This window comes from Canis lupus, chromosome 29 (genome assembly GCF_003254725.2).
Source record: "Canis lupus dingo isolate Sandy chromosome 29, ASM325472v2, whole genome shotgun sequence".
Lineage (NCBI taxonomy): Eukaryota > Metazoa > Chordata > Mammalia > Carnivora > Canidae > Canis > Canis lupus.
Genome location: NC_064271.1, coordinates 22,519,392 through 22,539,015, shown reverse-complemented (window position 1 = coordinate 22,539,015; position 19,624 = coordinate 22,519,392). Strand labels below are relative to the sequence as shown.

At 34.9% G+C, this 19,624-nt stretch overlaps 1 protein-coding gene across 7 annotated transcripts in view; it reads left to right on the top strand.

Moving 5' to 3' along the window:
• Window positions 1–19,624, top strand: part of UBE2W (ubiquitin conjugating enzyme E2 W) — a 111,287-nt gene that overhangs the window by 50,902 nt on the left and 40,761 nt on the right. For 6 of the 7 annotated variants that reach the window (XM_025478021.3, XM_049103689.1, XM_035708300.2 and 3 more), the window contains 2 exons: window positions 9,698–9,853; window positions 13,516–13,591. In XM_025478021.3, the coding sequence (XP_025333806.2) occupies window positions 9,698–9,853; window positions 13,516–13,591 (232 nt within the window). Of the gene's footprint in view, window positions 1–9,697; window positions 9,854–13,515; window positions 13,592–17,957; window positions 18,018–19,624 lie in introns of all 7 variants that reach the window. The other variant, XM_025478023.3, reaches the window with a different exon arrangement.

Genomic DNA, 19,624 nt, shown 5'->3' with positions numbered 1-19,624 from the left:
CAAATCTGATCATTATAATTTGAGGCACAGTTAGTTTAGGTAAATGGTTAATACTCAGACAAGGGATAATGGTGGTTGAGGAACTTTTTTGGGAGCTGTTTAACTGTGGTGAATGATTAATCTTTGGGAGTTAGAGAAAAGGAGATTCTAGGATGACTTCCAGATTTCTGGCTTGGTAAGATGGGTAAATGAGTTACTGGCAGCAAAATGTTGAGACTTAATGCCAATTCTATCTGGTACTGCTAGATAATGAGGTTCTGGATAATGAAACTTCTCAAGTATCTAAAACTCAACTTGTGAAGTGCTCAAATACTTTTTTTTTTTTGAGAAAAATAATCCGTTGCAACTTTAAATAGAATATAAACAATATCCTTGGCCATGTAGGCATATAGATGGAAGTCAGTTATTGATTGTGCTATAAATAAAAGAGATAATATTTTAAATAAAGATACAGAATTAAATGGAAATGGACTTGAGTTCAGTTTTTGTGTGAGCAGGAAACTAAGATTAGGAAGCTCATTTTTATCATTTTCATAAAAATTAAAAATAAAGCTAAGAGTTATGTGTTATCATGACCTCTAGGCCTTTATAGTAAGCATGTGTAGACTGATAAGAAAGCAAAACAAACATCATCTCTCTAGAAAATGACCTTCACGTTTTATAGCCTTTTTGCTTATCAGCATCATTTAAGATTGTTAATCCTTGAAGGCAGTGGGGTCGCAGGCATTCCCTTGTCACCTTCAGCCTGTTTTTATACTTCAACTAAGTTTGTTGAAGGTATGTGAGGAAAGAATGTGACTCACCAACTCCAAACTGTTGACTTAGGGAGATACTGGAGAAGGCTTACTCTGGGAGCCCACAGATTTTTCATCAGAGGAAAATAATATTTTATAAACATGAACCAAGTCAAAAGTATCCTCTAATCCTCTTAGTATTTAATTTAATTTATTTTTTAAAAAGATTTTATTTATTTATTCATGAGAGACACAGAGAGAGGCAGAGACCCAGGCAGAGGGAGAAGCAGGCTCCATGCAGGGAGCCCAATGTGGGACTCGATTCTGGGACTCCAGGATCACACCACCTGGGCTGAAGGTGGCGCTAAGCTGCTGAGCCACCGGGGCTGCCCAGTATTTAATTTTAAATCAGATATAGAACTCTTGACACATCATCTGAATTTCATCTCTTAATATTTCTGTAAGTTACAGTGTTCATAATGGATTCTGTCATCCTTTCTTAAATTCTTTTTTTTTTCCTTCCCTGTTTTGACTTCTGTCCACTTTTTCTAATTCTTCTGATTTTGGTGTTCTCTGGGTTCTTTATTCAGTAGTCCCTTATTCTTCTCACTCTTTTCTCTAAAGTCTTCATCTGTCTTAAACAGCTACCTCCCAGATCTACAGCTCTGTGTACAGCCTCTTCTTTCTGAGGTTTAATTTCACACCCTTGTTGGATATAGCTACTTGGGTATCTCCAGATGTCTCAAATTTAACACATCTAAACTCAATCTTTTCCAGTAACAAAATAAGTAAAAAAAAATTTTTCTTGAGTTATTGTCCCACCTATCTGCTTGCATTGAAATTCTTCCCTTTCCCCCCACTGTTAAAATGTAGCTTTTCAGGTCCTTTTACAGTACTTAGGTCAGTCTACTGTTATCCTCTATCTGCTGTATTCCAAATTTCTATCTCTCCTTTGGACTATTAAATAGCCTTAAGTTCTTTCCACTCCTAGTCATCTGTTCACAATGCTGTTAGATTTCTTTGAAGGTGTATTTGCCGTATTGATTTGCACAGATACATAACGCCACCACCACAAGTATCCCTGCTTTCTTCTCAAGACCTCAAATGCTTCTTTATTTTCTGTAGAGTCAAGTCTGAAAACTCTTCAGCTTAGCGTTTAAGTCTGAACTTAACCATTTCAGCTGCACATTACCTCCATGCCCTCTACTACGTAGTAATATTTCTATCATACTTTCTAATGTAACTTCCATTCTGATGTTATCTTGTAAGGCTCTAATGAAGTGGTTGGGAAGATGGATTCCATCTCATTTTATAAGTGAGGAAATTGAAGCTTATTGAAGTAAAGTGTCTGTTGATTTAAAAGCTAGCTAGTAGGATAGTTAAGATTCAAATCCAAGTTACTTCTTTCCATACTGTCCATTAAGTGTAAGTACCGAAATGGGGAAAATGCCCATTTATCCAGCAATGTTATCTCTAAAAGTGAAAGATACTACTATATAGAATGATAACTGAAAGCTCTGGGGCAGTTGTTCCCAATCTTTTGGAATATGAGGATTCCTCTTTTTTTTTATTTTTATTTTTATTTATTTATGATAGTCACGCAGAGAGAGAGAGAGGCAGAGACATAGGCAGAGGGAGAAGCAGACTCCATGCACCAGGAGCCAGATGTGGGACTCGATCCCGGGTCTCCAGGATCACGCCCTGGGCCAAAGGCAGGCACCAAACCGCTGTGCCACCCAGGGATCCCCGAGGATTCCTCTTTAACATCACTCCCATGTCACAGAAGTTGTATTGAGAAAATAACAGAGCTGCTGTAAGACTACTAATACTTTACAGTTATTTTTATGTTTTATTTATCACAGCATCTGTGTGATTATAAAATAAGAATAATGATCTAGCAATCAGTTACTTGATGTGTACGCATGTCAAGAGATTTTTCCAATAACCGAAACTTTCCAGAGATGCATTGCTCTGGGGAAGTGATTAGAATCACTCAAAGGCAGTAAAATTCCTCATTCACCAAAGATTTTTTTATTGGGTGAGTCCCAGTAGCATTGGCATTTGTTAGAAAATTAGTCTTTGATTTTCCTATGCAATAAGCAGTACTAAATATACCACTACTTACAAAACTAGAATTTGGGGAAATAACCCTAAAATAAACTAGTCTCATTTAAACTTAATTACTTTTGTATCTGTAAGTTAGATTGATAAGACCATAATAAACCTTATAGTTGGCTGGGTTTTCTTTTCCCTGTTGTAAATTTCTCTTGTATCTTACTTGACAGTGAAAAAGCTGCCTATCTGAAACAAGGTGTTTGGCCCAGTCATTTGCTTTAAAGGAAACCATTATGACAGCAAAATCTTTTACTATCGGGAGCAGAGATGAGGCACTTTTCCATCACTGTTTCCTACTAACGTGCACTTACCATCAGCCATGCAGAATTAAATATCTTCCTATATTATATATATTCTGTTTTCCTCTGTGAGAATACGGGTAAATGATTGGCCAATTTAACGTGTAGTAAATGTGAATTATGTGCCAAATACTGTGCTCTCTTTTTTAGAGATGAAGAAGAGTACAGAAATTAAAAGGTATTGTGCCTGCCTTTATTGTTTAGTATTTGGATAGGCAGACATGGATTCATTCATTCTGTAAGTACTTATCTAGCATGTCATATTACAGACACTGCTAGATGTTGGCAATTTAGTAGTGAAGAGAACCAAATAAAAAACCTGCTTTCGTGAAATTTGTGTTCTTGTAGAAAGAGACAATAAACAATAAGCAAAACATACAGTAAGGAAGATGGTGGGAAAAAAAAGTAGAAAAGGGAATTCAGGATGTTGTAGCATTGGATTGAGCAATCAGAGAAGATTTCACTGAGAAAATCACTTTGGAGCAGAAATCTGAAAGAGGTGAATGAATAAACCATGTGAAAGAAGTTTGGAAAGAGCAGGTAAAGCAAAGGCCATGAATCTGGAGCACATTTGGCAGGTCCCTGGAGTGCTATAAAAACAAGAGAGGGAATGGAGAGCATAGGTCTGAGAGATAATTTGTCGTGGATTGTATAGCCCATAGAGTTTTGTTTTTTACTCAGAATGAGATGAAAAACCTCTGAATATTTTGAGAAGAATGACATGATCCTACTTAAGATTAAAAAGAAAAATTTGGCTGTTGAATAGCACATTGATTGTTGAGTGTACAAGTGTACAGGGAGATCAGACAACTCTTGCAGTAATCCAGTGAAAGGTGATGGTGACTTGTACCAGAAAGGTAGCAGTGGAGGTTGTGGAAGATGGCCATATTTTGGACCTATTTTATTATTGTTTTTTAAAGATTTGTTTGAGAGAATGAGAGAGAGAGCGCGTGCATGTGCATGCAAGTTGGGGTAGGGGCGAGAGAAATCCTTAAGCAGACTCCCTGCTGAAGAGAATCCCAGGACCCTGAGATCATGACTTGAGCCAAAATCAAGAATCACCCGCACCCCTGGACCTATTTTAAAGGTTGAGCTAATGGATTTGCTAATGAATTGATAAGGAATATAAATGTGGCAAAGGAGTCAGGGAAGACCACAACTTTTGGCCTGTACAACTGGATACAAACTGAAGTATGAATTGTATGCTTTGGGAGCAAAAGATAAAGCAGTGACCACTTTAGAATAAAATGAGGGGGCAAAGAAAAACCTGTTTGTACTGGGACTTAAACCACAAGAAGAGTTTATGTCAAAAGTGGAGCAAATCATGAAAAGACATGGCTTCTTCTGAGATTTGTGAGCAAGTGAAGTTTTATGTATCGTTACTTATAGGAGGGCCCCCCCCCCAAAAAAAAAAGGAGGGCCACAGCAGGATATGAAAAAGGAAGGACATTTTGGGGCTTCTCCAAGAATCTTGCAATGTGAAGGATATTTAGAGATTTATCTCAAAGGAATTAGGAGGTATAGTCACCTCTCCTTCCAAACCGTGACGTCCTCAACTTTAGTGTCTCTATTTTGCTTCTTTTCCTTTATGCTTCCTTCCTTACATTAGTAGTTCTTCCCTTCCAAATATCTGTGATCTTATACGCCCCTTCCTCTGTCAAAACATCCCATTTGAATACAATAAAATTGAATCACATTATCTTGTAAATGCCCTGGTTATACTTGGTTTTTTAAGTTTTTCAACTCTGATTTTTGTTGAAGAAATTTTAGGCATTTTAGAAATAGGTGGAGAAGTATGATTTTAGCAGGAAAAGGGTACTGTACTTAGTCCTGAAATCATATTGATGCTAAAAGTTGTGCTAAAAATGTACTTGCCTTGATTACAAAGCTTTAGAAACACTGGGGCAAAAGAGTATTTGCTTTCTTCACATCCTTATTCTCCTTCCTATTCATGCCCCCTTAACCCAGACCCTTTTGGTTCTGTTGCTCAATACTACCTCATTGCAGAGATCAAGAACCTATTTTCATAGTGTTTTCATCCTTTTATTTGTGGTGTCATTCTCCTTGCTCTTTCATGTGATGGTGGTTAAGCTTTCCAAAGTCTTAAATAACCATTTTTATTGCCTTAAATTGTCTAGCAACTAGGACACCTGACAAGGAGAAAGGGAACAGTGAACCTTGTTCGTTGAAGCCTTGGGGGTAAAGCAGAGGGAAGATAAAGGAGAAGACTGGTAGGCTAGAAGAACACAGCTTACAAAGGAGAGAGAATGGTTACCATCCAGGGGAACCAAATTTAGTTTCATTGTATCCAGGAATTTTGACTTTGTAATACTTGTAAGATTGCATGGTAAGGATAATTATGAAAGACCAGAAAAACTATTAATTAATTGTGATGCAACTAATGCATGTTAAATGACTAAAAGGGGAGAATTGAGCTAAAAACTGTGCTAAATAAAACTCCAATTCCCAGTTACTTTTGTCAGATATTTACCACTTAATGCTAGATTGCCTACATCATATATTATTAATAATTAGATATCTGATTACAACAAATTCTGCTTGTATATTCACTTTCTGTAGTTGCCCATTAAGTATTGTCATCTACTTACAATTTTAATAAGGGAAAGCATTCCCTTATCTTGTCCCTGGAGAAATCTTGGTATCCATTTTGTATATTGGCTTTTATATTTTATAGCTTGTTTCATACAGCTTATTCTTGTAATATGTGTTTTGACCTAGTTTGACACTATATTAGATGTCTCACTTTCTAATTAGTTGCAGAACAGTAGTCTGAACATATTAGTATGCCTTCCTTGTGGTCAGATCTTAGTATAGTGGGATCATTCACCATTAAGTTTGAATGTTTGGAAATCCTTACATATGATTACCATGATTTCATTTCATTACATATGAGTACCATGATTTCATTTCATTACATATGAGTACCATGATTCATTTCATTACATATGAGTACCATGATTCATTTCATTATATTTGATACCAAGTTACCCAGAGGTTGGCTTGCTTAAAACTTTAGGTTGGATGTGGGCTATGCTCACTTATCTCCAAAATTATATGGATACTGAGCATAGTTATGTTAAATCTCACCTGCTTTTGAAAATACACCATATTAAAAAAAAAAAAAAAGAAAATACACCATATTGATAGGGAGATGTTTGGAAATTTAGATTCATCTGAGGACTGCTGCTAATGCAGGCTCTGAACTTCAGGTGTGATTTACATGCATTAGATCTAAGATCCTTTTCTAAAATGTTGTTGTTGTTTTTTTCCATAAAACTGCTTATTTAAAATCTGTAGTTCCATTTTATTGTTTGGTTTATGAATTTGTGCAGTTCTCTGGTTAACTGTTTCTATGACTAGGTTTGGTTTGAAAAAATATTTTTAAAATAAATAATTTTTAAAATAAAACAATTAGCAAAGTTCTTATTTATTCCCTTTGGTTTCAAATTCATTGTATTCACTTGTCCTGTTAGATCTGTTTTAGTTTTATCGGCTACTTGGGATTTCCTCCTTCAATTTTTAAAATTTTGAATATGGCTAATCATCCCTTAAGTTTTCAGAACCTGCTTGGCTGCATTATAATAACTGAAACGTCCATTTCCTCCTTTGGATTGTACCATGCGGTAAATAAATGAGGATGGTTAACAGCATGATCTTAAAGAAATTCAGCCTTGGTTACTTTCCCCATCACATGCAAAGAACCAGAATCAGAGTTTTTACATCAAAACTGTCTATGGAAACTGCTTACCAGCCTTTTTACACGAATAAATTGTTGAAAAAAAGTTTTTTCTTTAATTTCAGGAATTCATCTCTGGCATGTAAACTCAGCCTTTCTGTGTTTAGACAAACTTCTAAAATTCTGTATCTGGCAGATTAGGCCCTAGAGGTTACCTATAATATGTGCAGCTAATTGATTCCCCTGTTTGGTTGCTGAAAGTTTCAGGCTGGCTACATTTGCCCTGCATGCAGCATGTGAAAAAGCCCCAGCTTTTTTTTTTTTTTTTTAATAAGGTTTATTGAGATCTGATTTATTTTTATTTCAGTCTCCTCAGCCTTTGAAGCTGTTTCCGTCTTGATTTCTGGCCCTCTTCAGTGCTTATCAGTGTCTGCTGCTCCTGCTGTAGGTGTCTTCTGCCTTCCATCCCTTTTCCTCTCTCCTGATTTCTTTTTGGTTTGTGGGTATTTCTTGGCTCTAAGGCCAGGTGATTTAGTTTATAATCCATTCTCTCCAAGAGCACTACTGCTTTTTCCTTCTGCTTTGTGAATTGGCTAGTCAGAGCATGTTGTGATAACCTTTGTATTTTGCTGTCTGTGTATTTTCCTTGATGGTTGCTAATGCATTGATTAATTTTTGCCAAAGAAGATAACTTGGGAGTTCTCCCATTTTTTGGCACTTTCAGAGCACTATTCTACGTGACCTTGTAAAAAGGAGACCTTACTGGAAAAGAAATACCCTTTAAAAAATACTTGAGGCCAGGGGATAAGGTCTTGGGCATTGTTTGTGTTCTTAATGAAAATATCCTACTGGTCAAATGGGATTTTTGTGGCAGAGTGAATACCCCAGAGCAGATGCATATTCTGTGAGATTTGTAAACTGTCATTCTAGACATCTATAACACATTGTACGAATATCACATGAATATAATATACTACATGTTTGTAAAAAATAAAATTAAAAATAATTGTAGATAGACTGAAAGTATGGGAGCTGCAAGACCATTTAAGCAGTCATTTCCTTTAGCGGAGCATCACTTTTTTTTTTTTTTTAAGCAAAAAGTGATGAAAAGGATACTAGCACTGATAGGTAAAATTGATAAATGATACTCTTCAAGCACAGCTGTGCTAATGTTGTGGATTGGGTAGTCTTCTGCAATCAGGCAGGGCAAGTAAATTGATATGTCTTATTTTGAAACCTGGTTTTCAGCTTTATTTTAGCTCTTTTTAGTGGGAATGGAGGGTGCATGACCAGAATTTAAAGAAACAAAAACTATGCAAGTATGTAGTCATTCCTTTTGTTGTCTTCTACTAGCTTCAGCCAAGGAAATGTGTTCCATATGTTAGTAGTATATTTGAAATATTAGAGGACTCCTAGTTATATGAAAGAGTGCTTTGTTAAAATGTAAGTATTTATAAAATTGTAATGAAGCTAGATACTTGAAAATAAAAGCAAAAACTCAGTTTATGGTATCTTTCTGTAACATGTCCCATATTAAATGATGACATACCTTACTCTAGCCACATGTATTTCACTGGCTCTCTGCTCTTATATAAAGGGGAAAATAGGTTATACCCAGAGCAATAAATATTTTATTAATTTCTGATATAACTGAAGGTGGGGTTTCTTCTTACTAAGATTTTGCTGTATTCAAATGTGAGACAGTTTGTTAGGGCTAAGAGAGATACTGTAAGTGTTGTTTGGGAACTACTGGTTTATATTTGGTGAGCTTTATAAAAACCCATCATACCTACTAAATCAGTATCTGTGAAAGTGGAGCTGTTGCACTTACATTTTTAGCCAGATCTTCAGGTGATTTTATTTTTAAGGTCAGGAATTAATAATTACTACTAAACAATAAAAATGTTAGGTCTTACTGCATTATAAAAATCATGTAAACATTGGTGGACTAATTTTTATATCAAATTAAATAACTTATGAAGTAACATAAACATTCTTAAATATTAGACTTCTGTTTCTTTGTCCTACTTTGGGCTGTGGTTACAGATTCTGAATCAGGATGTATAAATTCACTCTTCTACCTCATTCAAATGCTGAAGGTAGATATGTTTACGAAACACTGCTATTGGGATACTTAATCATGAGGGTAAAGGAAGGAATAATAGATTTATTATCTTTCAAAATGGTGCTGTGGCAAGATGGAGAAAGGAAAACCTGTTAAGAAGAATTAAGTAGAAGAAAAGGCAGAGAAAAACTTGACTCATTCAACCTTTGTTTTTTGTGTGTGTAGGCACATAGTTATTTGCTGATCAATAAGTAGTAATTTTTACCCATCATAATGGATGAGTGAGTTCAGAGAAGGTGAGATATATATAACAGTTATTTCCTTTTGCACAAAGCACCTCACGTAATAGCATTGTTACAGGTAGAAGTGATGTTCCTGTCATATGCAATTCATATTGTCTCAAAATTAAATACCTTTGTGTTTCTATATGCAGAGAGCAATGAGTACAATTTGAAAAAGCATTCTTACAAATATAGTTGTCTTTATTAGGCTAAATATGCCTGGTAATTTATAAATTTTTAAAGGGAATTTGTGAAAAATAGCTGAAATAAAAAACGGGTAACCTGAGTTTTTTTTCTGTATGTTCCATCCCCTACCTACGTGCTCATTCATACAATGAAACCAGTACTTTGTGAATTGATGAGAATAAACAGCAGGCAGTTGTTTATCCTTGTTTCTGGCACTTATTTTGTTTTTAACTGGTTTTTAAAATAAGTTCTGTGGAGAATATGTTATGTCTTGGTAATACAGAATATTTGAGTGTTAATGGAATTTTATTCTTTCTTAGGTCATGTTTACTGGTGAAAATATTCCCGTTCATCCTCATGTTTATAGCAATGGTCATATCTGTTTATCCATTCTAACAGAAGACTGGTCCCCAGCGCTCTCAGTCCAGTCAGTTTGTCTTAGCATTATTAGCATGCTTTCCAGCTGCAAAGAAAAGGTAGGACTTCTCAGAATTATTCCAGGTAATATCTATTCTTTTAGTTTAGGTAGCGAAACTATTTGAATACTATGTGAAGGAAGGACTTAATGCCTTTTATTATGAAGTTATAGATAATATGTTTAATAATAGATTAGAAATAGGTATTTTGATACTCTTTCACTCCACATGGAAGTAAGACATTGTTTTATATTTCTTAAACAAAATTTCTGCAGATGTTCTTAAATAATATGAATTTTATTTCTGTAAGCATGCACAGGGCAGAAGTGTACAAGAAATTCTCACTTCTAGATTTCACCACGGAAAGCCCCAAGAGCATGTTTCATAGCTGCTTTCTCCCCTCTGGTGGCCCCCACACTGTCAGCCACTTTTAGGGGGTTTCCCAGCAACTAGAGCTTTCCTATCCATACTGATCATCTAGTGATTAGGTTGAAGGAGGAAGGTTAGATTACCGGTAGAATTTTCAGGACTTTTTCTCTAATTCTCCTTTATTTATTCACAGATTCTATGTCTGTTGGAAAGGTGAAAATACCAGAAAGAAAAATCACATAAGTTAAATATAGGATACCCCTTTAAAGTATCTAAATTCCGTGTGCATTTCTGGCCCTCTTGTTATTTCTGCCTCAGGGTCAGTGTAGCACAGTGTTCATGTGTTTATATATTTTAAAGCCTCTTTTCTTCATGAGGGTTTCCTTTTGTATTGGGTTTAAAGGAGAAACAGCTTTACCTTGCAGATTAGGGATCTGTGGGGTTATTACAGCAGTGTTTTTTCCTTGTGTTCTTCAAATTCAACTATCATTTTTACTAAGTTCATATTTAGAGAACTTTAAGTAGCTCATTTTTAAATGCTAGATTATCTAGACTCTGAAACACGCTTAGCTTGGCAACGTAAGTTTTTTGAAATGTTAGTTCCATAAGAAGTTTCTTGGTGTTAGGTTTAAAAAAAAAAAAAAAAACACAACAGCTTTTTTCGTTCAAAGAAGCATGGGAAATAATGGTTTAAATTGTATCTTCTTTTTAAATTATAGCATTAAGAGCCCTTAATATGGAATTTTATATACCATATAAGAAAGAAAAAACTTCCAGCAGTTAAACTATGACACCATTAGTATAAAACACATGTATCCCCATTCAGGAATATTAAAATGTAAAGAAAAAATGTACATCTTAGATGAATTAGGGTGCACATTATCTAATTGTAGTATGACTTTTTAAGTTTCCTCTTTGCCTGTGGGCTTTTTTTCTAGGTTGCATTTTAAGGCTACACTTGAGCTTTTGTTAACCCCAAGGGCTTTGGAAACAAGTCTTATTCGTTTATTGCTTCCATATTTTCTCCTCCCCCACACTTCCTCTCCCAGCGCACACATAAGTTTAAAATGTTTAGGTGTAGAGTAGTTACAAAGACTTCTGTGTCCTTGTTAATGTTTAATGTCTTTAGGAAGGTGAAGCAGTAAGTCTAGGATTTTAAAAAGGAAAGTTGAGATGAACACCGGTGATGTGTGTACATAGCTCTTGCATGTGCCTTGTAATGATTACCACTTTTTTTTAATATTTAATATAATGATATATAATAATTAAATAAATGTAATGATTTACAATAATATAAATGTAATAATTTACTATTAAAAACTAGAAAATAAAAAAAAATAAAAACTAGAAAATAAATTCTTCATCTTCTTTATCCTTTTCTAATCCTATTTCCTTCATATTTCAGTTGTCTACTAGTTTTCTTGCATAGTATATGCTTAATTATTCCATTTCAAATATTGGCAAGCTATATTATATAATCTAAATTATACTTAACCAAGATAATAATATGGAAGTAATTCTGGCAGCATTAATTAGTTCTCTGAAATACAATAAAAATTTAGTAAACGTTTATTAGGTACCTATTAGGTGCTGTTTTTACTGAGCCAAGTACTAGGTTACAAAGATGAAGAGCAAACTTGCTTTGGCACTGAGGGGATCTAGCTCCTTAAATAAGCTTTTAAAAGTCTTGTAACTACTCACCAAAAGCTCTTCTTTTAAAGCAGGTGAATTTTATTCTGTGGTTAGTGTGGTTCTATGACTTTCATTTTAAAATTTGACTTGAATACATATTTTAGTTTTTATTGTAAGAGTTTGGGAACTTTGATTTAGTCATAATTCTTTCATTCCAATTTTATTTTTCGTAGTTAAGAAAGATTCCCTAAAGTGAAGGCAAATTCTTTGTATCAATAGCTTTCAGTAGATTAAAGATAATTTCTGATATTGAGAGGTCTTTCAGTAATCTATTCTTAGTGCCCTTATAGATATAGATATCTATATAGATATAGATAGTCCAAAGTTTCTAGCTTGCATTTAATTGCTAAAACAATTTTGATAATCCATCTTTTTGTATAGTTCCTTTATTTTTCTAAGAACCAAATCTCCACAACCACTTATCAATAGTTTGGCTATATTCTTGACTTAATAAGCAAATAGAATGAGTGTTGTTTTCCCCCCCCCCCCTTTTTTTTTTGAAGATGCTGTTCTAATCAATATTATGAAATTACCTGTTTTCATTGGTAGCAATTTCCACATGAACACAGATTATGACTTTGCAGGACAAACAGCAGCAGATCATTCTTTGAAATTGTCAGGCATCTAATTTCATATACTAATTTTTCAGATATTTTCTCAAACCGTATCAGCGGGGTAATCTTGAGGTAGTTGTTTAACATCTTATGCTCTGCTTTTCCGTTTTGTTAAGTTACTATTAATGTTAACTTGTAAGGGCATTATTAGGCCAGAGTTATGTACATGAGTTGTAGAAGTGCCAAGTGGACTACCTGTTTCCCTACCTGCTATCAAGGCAGTCCTACTCACCATTGGTTTTTGGTTGGGTCTCCTTACTAACTTATCTACTAACCTGTATTCTGTGGCTTTTATATAAATTTGATACGTTTCCAGATTTTTGTAGAGAATCACATATTTCTTCTACTTCGGTATCCAGTAGTTTTCAGGGAAATACCCTTCCATAATCTGTCTTCAGTGTTGTTGGCATCACTATTTCTGCTGTAGCTCCCTTGCAAGCTGCCATAGGTTTCTAATATTGTGCTATTCAGGGCCTGTATATGCCAATATTAGCTTTTCCCCTTTTTCGCTCTTGTATAGTGTTTGGAAACTGAATCCTTTGGTCTGTCCTTGGTGATTCTTATCTTACAGGAAAACAGTAATTGTGGAAGTACATAAGTTGCTGTTAGTTTTTCAGACAAGCCTAGTTATTAGACTTCTCTGTATTTCAGTTCACTAAAATAATTAGTTCACTAAAGTCATTACTAAATTATTCTAGAGAGATAAAATAAATGAAACCGAAATTCTTTAAAATCTAATGCTGCTGCTTTGGGTTAATAGTCACCGTCTAGTAATTCCACTGGACCCTAACCCAAATCACACATGCATAACCCGCCCCCCCCCCCCGCCCCCCGCCCCCCCCCCCCCCCCCCCGACACACACTTTTTCATTGCAGTGTCAGGGGTCTGCTTTTCCTAGAATCTATTAATAATTTCAGTTCTGCCACACCAGCGTTTACATTGTTTTTATACTTTCTGTAATAATTCTGTCAAAGCTTTTACTAAATCTGTCTTCTTAAATCTTCTTCCATTTTACAACTCTTACCTATTTAAACTCTTTGGTTTCAGAGACGGCCACCAGATAATTCTTTTTATGTTCGAACATGTAACAAGAATCCAAAGAAAACAAAATGGTGGTATCATGGTAAGCACTTCTATTTTAAAATGATGACTTTTTAGCATTTTGGTTTCAAAGATTATATATTTGTTTGCTGGGGGGAAAGGAGGGAATATATAACTGATGTATTTTTGTAATATGGAAAGAGTCTTTAAAACATTTAAGCCATTTAATGGATACACTGGGCTAGATTTTTATTGAGGCATGTGAAATCATAGCTACTATAGAAGTGAAATCTAAAATTGCTTTAACATTCTGAAACGCTACCATTTTATTACTGAAAAAGAGTCCTTAATAATCCTTAGATGGAACTAGTTATTGGGAAACCTGTTACTTGAAATAGAAGTTTTGATGTCTTTTGAAATTACTTAGTTCTGGTGGTGTTCTTAGTGGCAGGAGGGGGATCACATTGTGAGAGATGACCCATTAAATTAAAGAAAGCTCTTCCTGTTCTAATTGTCCTCAAAAATTTGTGGTGCTCCTGATTGTAGCTGTATAAATACAGTAGTCTCACTGATTTTGTTTTATTGTTTTTGTTGGGAGAGTGTTAATAGCTTTATAATTGAAAACTGCTAGCATCTTTTCTAAACTGACCTCACTGCTTCCCTAAAGAGGTGTATTTGAAATTCAAAACAAAATTTTATATTCCTCAATCTACATTTTGAAGTATACGAATAACCACCCCCTGTGAGTTTTGTATCCATAAGAGCATTTCCTTTATTATTCTTTTTTAAAATGTTAGCCTAATAAGAAATTAGAACTGACAGAGCTAACTAATAGGAATATGGCCTTTCCCCTTTACCTTTCTATCCATTGTGAAATCTTCTGTTACCTGAGTTAATTTGAGTTACTTAAAAACTTTTAAATTATAAGAGTTCCAGGTGTTAGTGATGACTAGAATCAATATAATAGCACTCTGCCAGCAGTTACAAGTTAGAAAACACTGTGAAAGAAGAATGCCATTCTTGAGAGCCATGGAAAGGTAAATATTCAGGCTAGTGTTAATGGCAACAATAGATGACCTAGAAGAAAAAAATGACAAAACTTAATGAGAGCTAAGAAAAAATAGAATTATTTGATGACAAACTATTATTACAGAAAAATGTGTGTTCTTTACAAATTAAAAGTTTAATTTAGTAAAAATCTGGTGGAATGATGGGTACATGCTTGAAAATTTTGGAAAAAAATAATAGGTGAGAGGAGCAGTCTGTATTTTGAACTAAAGGATAATGAAGGAGAATTGGTCTACCAGATACCAAAACATATTAATGCAGGAATAGACATCAAAAGAGAATTACTCTTTCCTAGGCCTTTTTATATATATAAGATTGTAATATATAGTAAATTGGATGTCAAAACCAATGAGAAAAAATATTTACTAAGTAATCTTATTAGAGAATTGGTAGTCATTTTGGGAGAGAAAAATTCACATTTTTACTTCATATATAAAGTATTTCCTATGGATTGAATTAAATATTTTTTTAAAACGAGAGGGACGTCTGGGTGGCTCAGTGGTTGGGTGCCTCCCTTCAGCCCAGGACGTGATCCTGGAGTCCCTGGATCAAGTCCCATTTCGAGCTCCCTGCATGGAGCCTGCTTCTCCCTCTGTCTATGTCTCTGCCCCGCCCCCCCACCCCCCACCCCCGTGTGTCTCTCATGAATAAATAAATCTTTAAAAATAGAATAAAATAAAACAACAAGAGAAATTTTATTTTTTCTAAATTTAATTATCAACTCTGTAGGAAGGAAAGATTTCTGAAGTTAAAAAGAATCACAAAGACGTTAAATAGTTTTATGAAGGGACGCCTGGGTAGCTTAGTGGCTGAGCATTTGCCTTTGGCTCAGGGCGTGATCCTGTCCGGGGATCGAGTCTCACGTCGGGCTCCCTGCAAGGAGCCTGCTTCTCCCTCTGTCTTTGTCTCCTGCCTCTGTGTCTTTCATGAATAAATAAAATCTTAAAAAAAAAAAAAATAGAGAGGCAGGAGACAAAGACAGAGGGAGAAGCAGGCTCCTTGCAGGGAGCCCGACGTGAGACTCGATCCCCGGACAGGATCACGCCCTGAGCCAAAGGCAAATGCTCAGCCACTAAGCTACCCAGGCGTCCCTTAAATAAATAGTCTTATGAAAATTTAAACCTTTCAGAAAAACCTCAAAGCACAGTCAACATAAGGTTTAAAAATGTGAACAATTATAGCTTTATTAAAAATAAAGACCATTTATGAAAATTGTTTAACATAAATACACTTAATTAAAAACATAGGCCAAAAATTTGCAATAAAATAATTACAGATTTAATATTTTGAAACTATTATTGAATTGGCAGAGTTGACTAAAATGAATGCAGTGCTGAAAAGAGTAAAGGGTAGAATAGTACTTTATATTTACTGATGGTATAGCAAGTTCAGCAATATTTAACAAGCTTAAAGTTTAAGATCAAGCTTTTTGTCTGTTACCAAACTTGAGAGTAATCCATCCTAAGAGAATCATCTTTAAAACAAGAAGTGTTTTGGGCAGCCCCGGTGGCACAGCTGTTTAGCGCCACCTGGAGACCTGGGATTGAGTCCCACGTCGGGCTCCCTGCATGGCTGCTTCTCCCTCTGCCTGTGTCTCTGCCCCTCTCTCTCTCTCTGAATAAATAAATCAATCAATCTTAAAAAAAAAAAAAAAACAAGAAGTGTTTTATACATGGAATGTTCAGTGGGGCATTATAATGTACTCTATTTCTTATTCTCCGTATGCTATTTTCCTGAAATCATTCTTGCATAGGCACACACAAAAGCACCCTTCCTCAACAAACCCTTTCCTACACACACCCTATTGGGAATTCTTTCACCAAAATCTTGCTGATTACTTTCTGTTTTAAGGAATCTAATAAACCTTATTACCATGCCTAGAATGTTGATTTTGCTTTAGTTTTTAAGAGATCCCCAGATAATTCTGATACAGCTTGTCACTTGAGAACTACTGTTTCAGGGATTCTGAGATACAAAAGGACAAGTTTCGGGCAGCCCGGGTGGCTCAGCGGTTTAGCGCTGCCTTCAGCCCAAGGCGTGATCCTGGAGACCCAGGATCGAGTCCCATATTGGGCTCCCTGCATGGAGCCTGCTTCTCTCTCTGCCTGTGTCTCTGCCTCTCTCTCTCTCTCTCTCTCTCTCTCTCTCTCTCTCTCTGTCTCTCATGAATAAATAAAATCTTAAAAGGACAAGTTTCCATATGAAATGAGTAATCAGACTTAAGTAATTCTGAGCACTGAAGGTCTGCTAAAGCGTTTAACAAAAAACAACAAAAAAATAAAATAAAATAAATCATTTAACAAGACCCTACTTTAAGTAAACAGCCCTTTACTTCAGTTTACATTACTGACTTCTCATTCTTTTTCATCTTCTTGCCGTTGAGGACCAAAAACCAAACTGCCTCTTCTCTCTGCGCCTTTACAAGGAGGCCTTCCAAAAAAAACAGACAAAGAAACAAAATTTTGAATGTCACAGACCCATTTGTCTTAGCATAGAATGTAAGATTAGTCAATCAAGAATATTGACAAGCCTAGTCATTCCATTTCAACCTGAACTTCACTAATAATAGAAAAATCCCTCATTGCCTTCTCCACAGTGTTTTTAAACCACTTGAGTTTTCTATTAAAACTGAGAAATTTCCTTAGAGGAATGAATTTTTAAAAATACATATATTTTGAAAGTATAATCTTTGCTATTCTGTGCTGCCTCAATGTTAGACAGTGTGTTCCTATTTTTTTCCCTTCCTTCCCGGGTAGGGAAATTTCAGAAAGATTACAATCTTTCAGGCCTTCTAATGCTGCCTTATGAGAAGTCATTTATCTAAGAATATTCCCAGAATCTCTCATTATGTGTTTTAGAATAAGAAATAGAGAAAGGTCACATAGTGAAACTAGAAATATCAAATAAATTCTTTAAAATAAAATACACTTCATTGTAGCAGTTATTTTTCATAGTAATTTTTATCTGTTAAACCAAGAAATGTATGCTTTCATGACTAAAATAGAAAAGTCTTTGAATAGTTTAAACTATTAAATTCTCCACCTTAACCAAGAAATACAAAGAAAAGAGAGGTTTCTCAAATTAAATTAGCCTCTTAATGTATACTAGTCCTGGGTTTATGTAGGAATTCATTTACTAATAAACAGATTAAAAGTGTCTCCCTTCCCTTCTACCCCCAAATACAAATTAGCCATTTTAAAAGGACCAGATTCTATTTCAACTAAATAATAACTATTCTAGTTCAGGTTCTGGTCCTAGGTACAGATAATTTTTTTCATTTACAGATAATTCTGTTTAAAACATGCTCAGTGATTATTCGTATCTCAATCTGTTTTCTACTCATGCTTGAACCCTGCATATCTGAATCATTTCCTTCCCAGAATCTCTCTTTGAATCAACAGTTTGTTCCATGAGTGACCCTTATATGAAATCAAGGACAGGTAATACTAGTTATACTTTGAGATGATAGAGCAACTGTTCTTTCATAAAGGTGGGTGGGTTTAGACAATCCTTCCTTCATCTTTAAAAAACTAAAGCATTTTAGCTATATAGCATATATTATCTTTGCCTTTATACATTTCAGAGTGAGTTATAAACAATGTGAAAATAGCTCAGATGTCAGCTTGTTTTTCTGTTTAGCTGCTTTAATTCTAAAAGATCTTCATTGATTGATCATGTTATCCTTTTAACACCAAATTATCAAGAAATATGGACTTTTGTTATTTCTTAGTATTATCTAATTCTGGAAGGATTATAAGGTCAAATCAGAGTCCCGAATGTGACCTGCAAACCTAAACAAAAAGATCAGAGACTGAACAAAGATTTGCTTAGAATTGGATGAACTCATTGAATCAAGATTTCAGTTTTTAGAAGCCAAGCACAATTGTAAGCCTCAGGTACAAGCTTCACAGTCCTCTGTGGTGCTGACCAACATAGTTGGGTCAGTGTGAGTCAGTGTCAGTATTTGTAATCAAAGAGGCAAGAGAGGTTTCAGTTTAGATCCATAATACCTGTGTACTTCAGAGGGGGCTTCCTGGATGCAGTATGGATGCACTATTAATGAAAAACCATTATCTCCTGGTTTTAGAAGAATAAGATTCTACTGATACACCAAAATTGAGCTCTCAAATACCAGTGTTAAGTTCCTGAAAAAAATCCTCTTTCAACTTAAATTTGTGCATCTTCCACATTGTTAGTATATCTTGAAAATGTAGGCCAGTTATTGCTACCCTACTGTTAACTGTCTTTGTGATATCATTCTTTGTGCATTTCAATATGCATTTCTTTTGGGATTCTTCTCTAGCTCCTATTAAAGTATAAAAAATTATTGATATGTGAACACATATTCCTTATTGTTACTTACTTGAAGTTTACTCTTAACCTGTCTCCCAGAATTCTTTTATAGTTTCTGTTCACTAAAGGATTATGGTCCATATCTGCATTGGAATACAAATACTCTGTGTTGCAAACTTAGGCCAGAGGTCTATATGTTTTAAAAAACCAATTAAACAGAATAGGATTAAAAAAAAATAAGGGAAAATAAACCAAATAGGTATTTGAATAGACAGCTCATTTCAGCATACAAAGGGGCTGAGGAATTCAGGGCTAGAAATGGTCCTTAGAAAAGAAGTGTATACAGTTTAGTGCACAAATGAATGAATGAGCCTCAAAGTTCAAAATCATAAAATAGCCATAATTCTTGAAAAAGATAAAAAGTATCTTTTATGAGATCATAAAAATATTTCAATAAGATAGCTAATAGAATCCATTAAATATGATCCATCTATTTCCAGGCTCCAAATTGAACATATACAACTTAGTTTCATAAATGATTGCTTTCCACAGAGAGCAGTACTGACCTGGTTCCTGAAGCATTTTCCTTAAGGTGATAGAGAATTGAGCAGTAGAGCTTAAGACTGTAATTGAGTATTCGCTTCAGAAAACTAGGCTTACAGGAAATAGAATGGCATATGTTTAGATGTTATGAGGAGGAACTGAGTTTATAAATTTGGGGAGGAGTAGAGGAATATCTTTTTTTTTTTTTTTG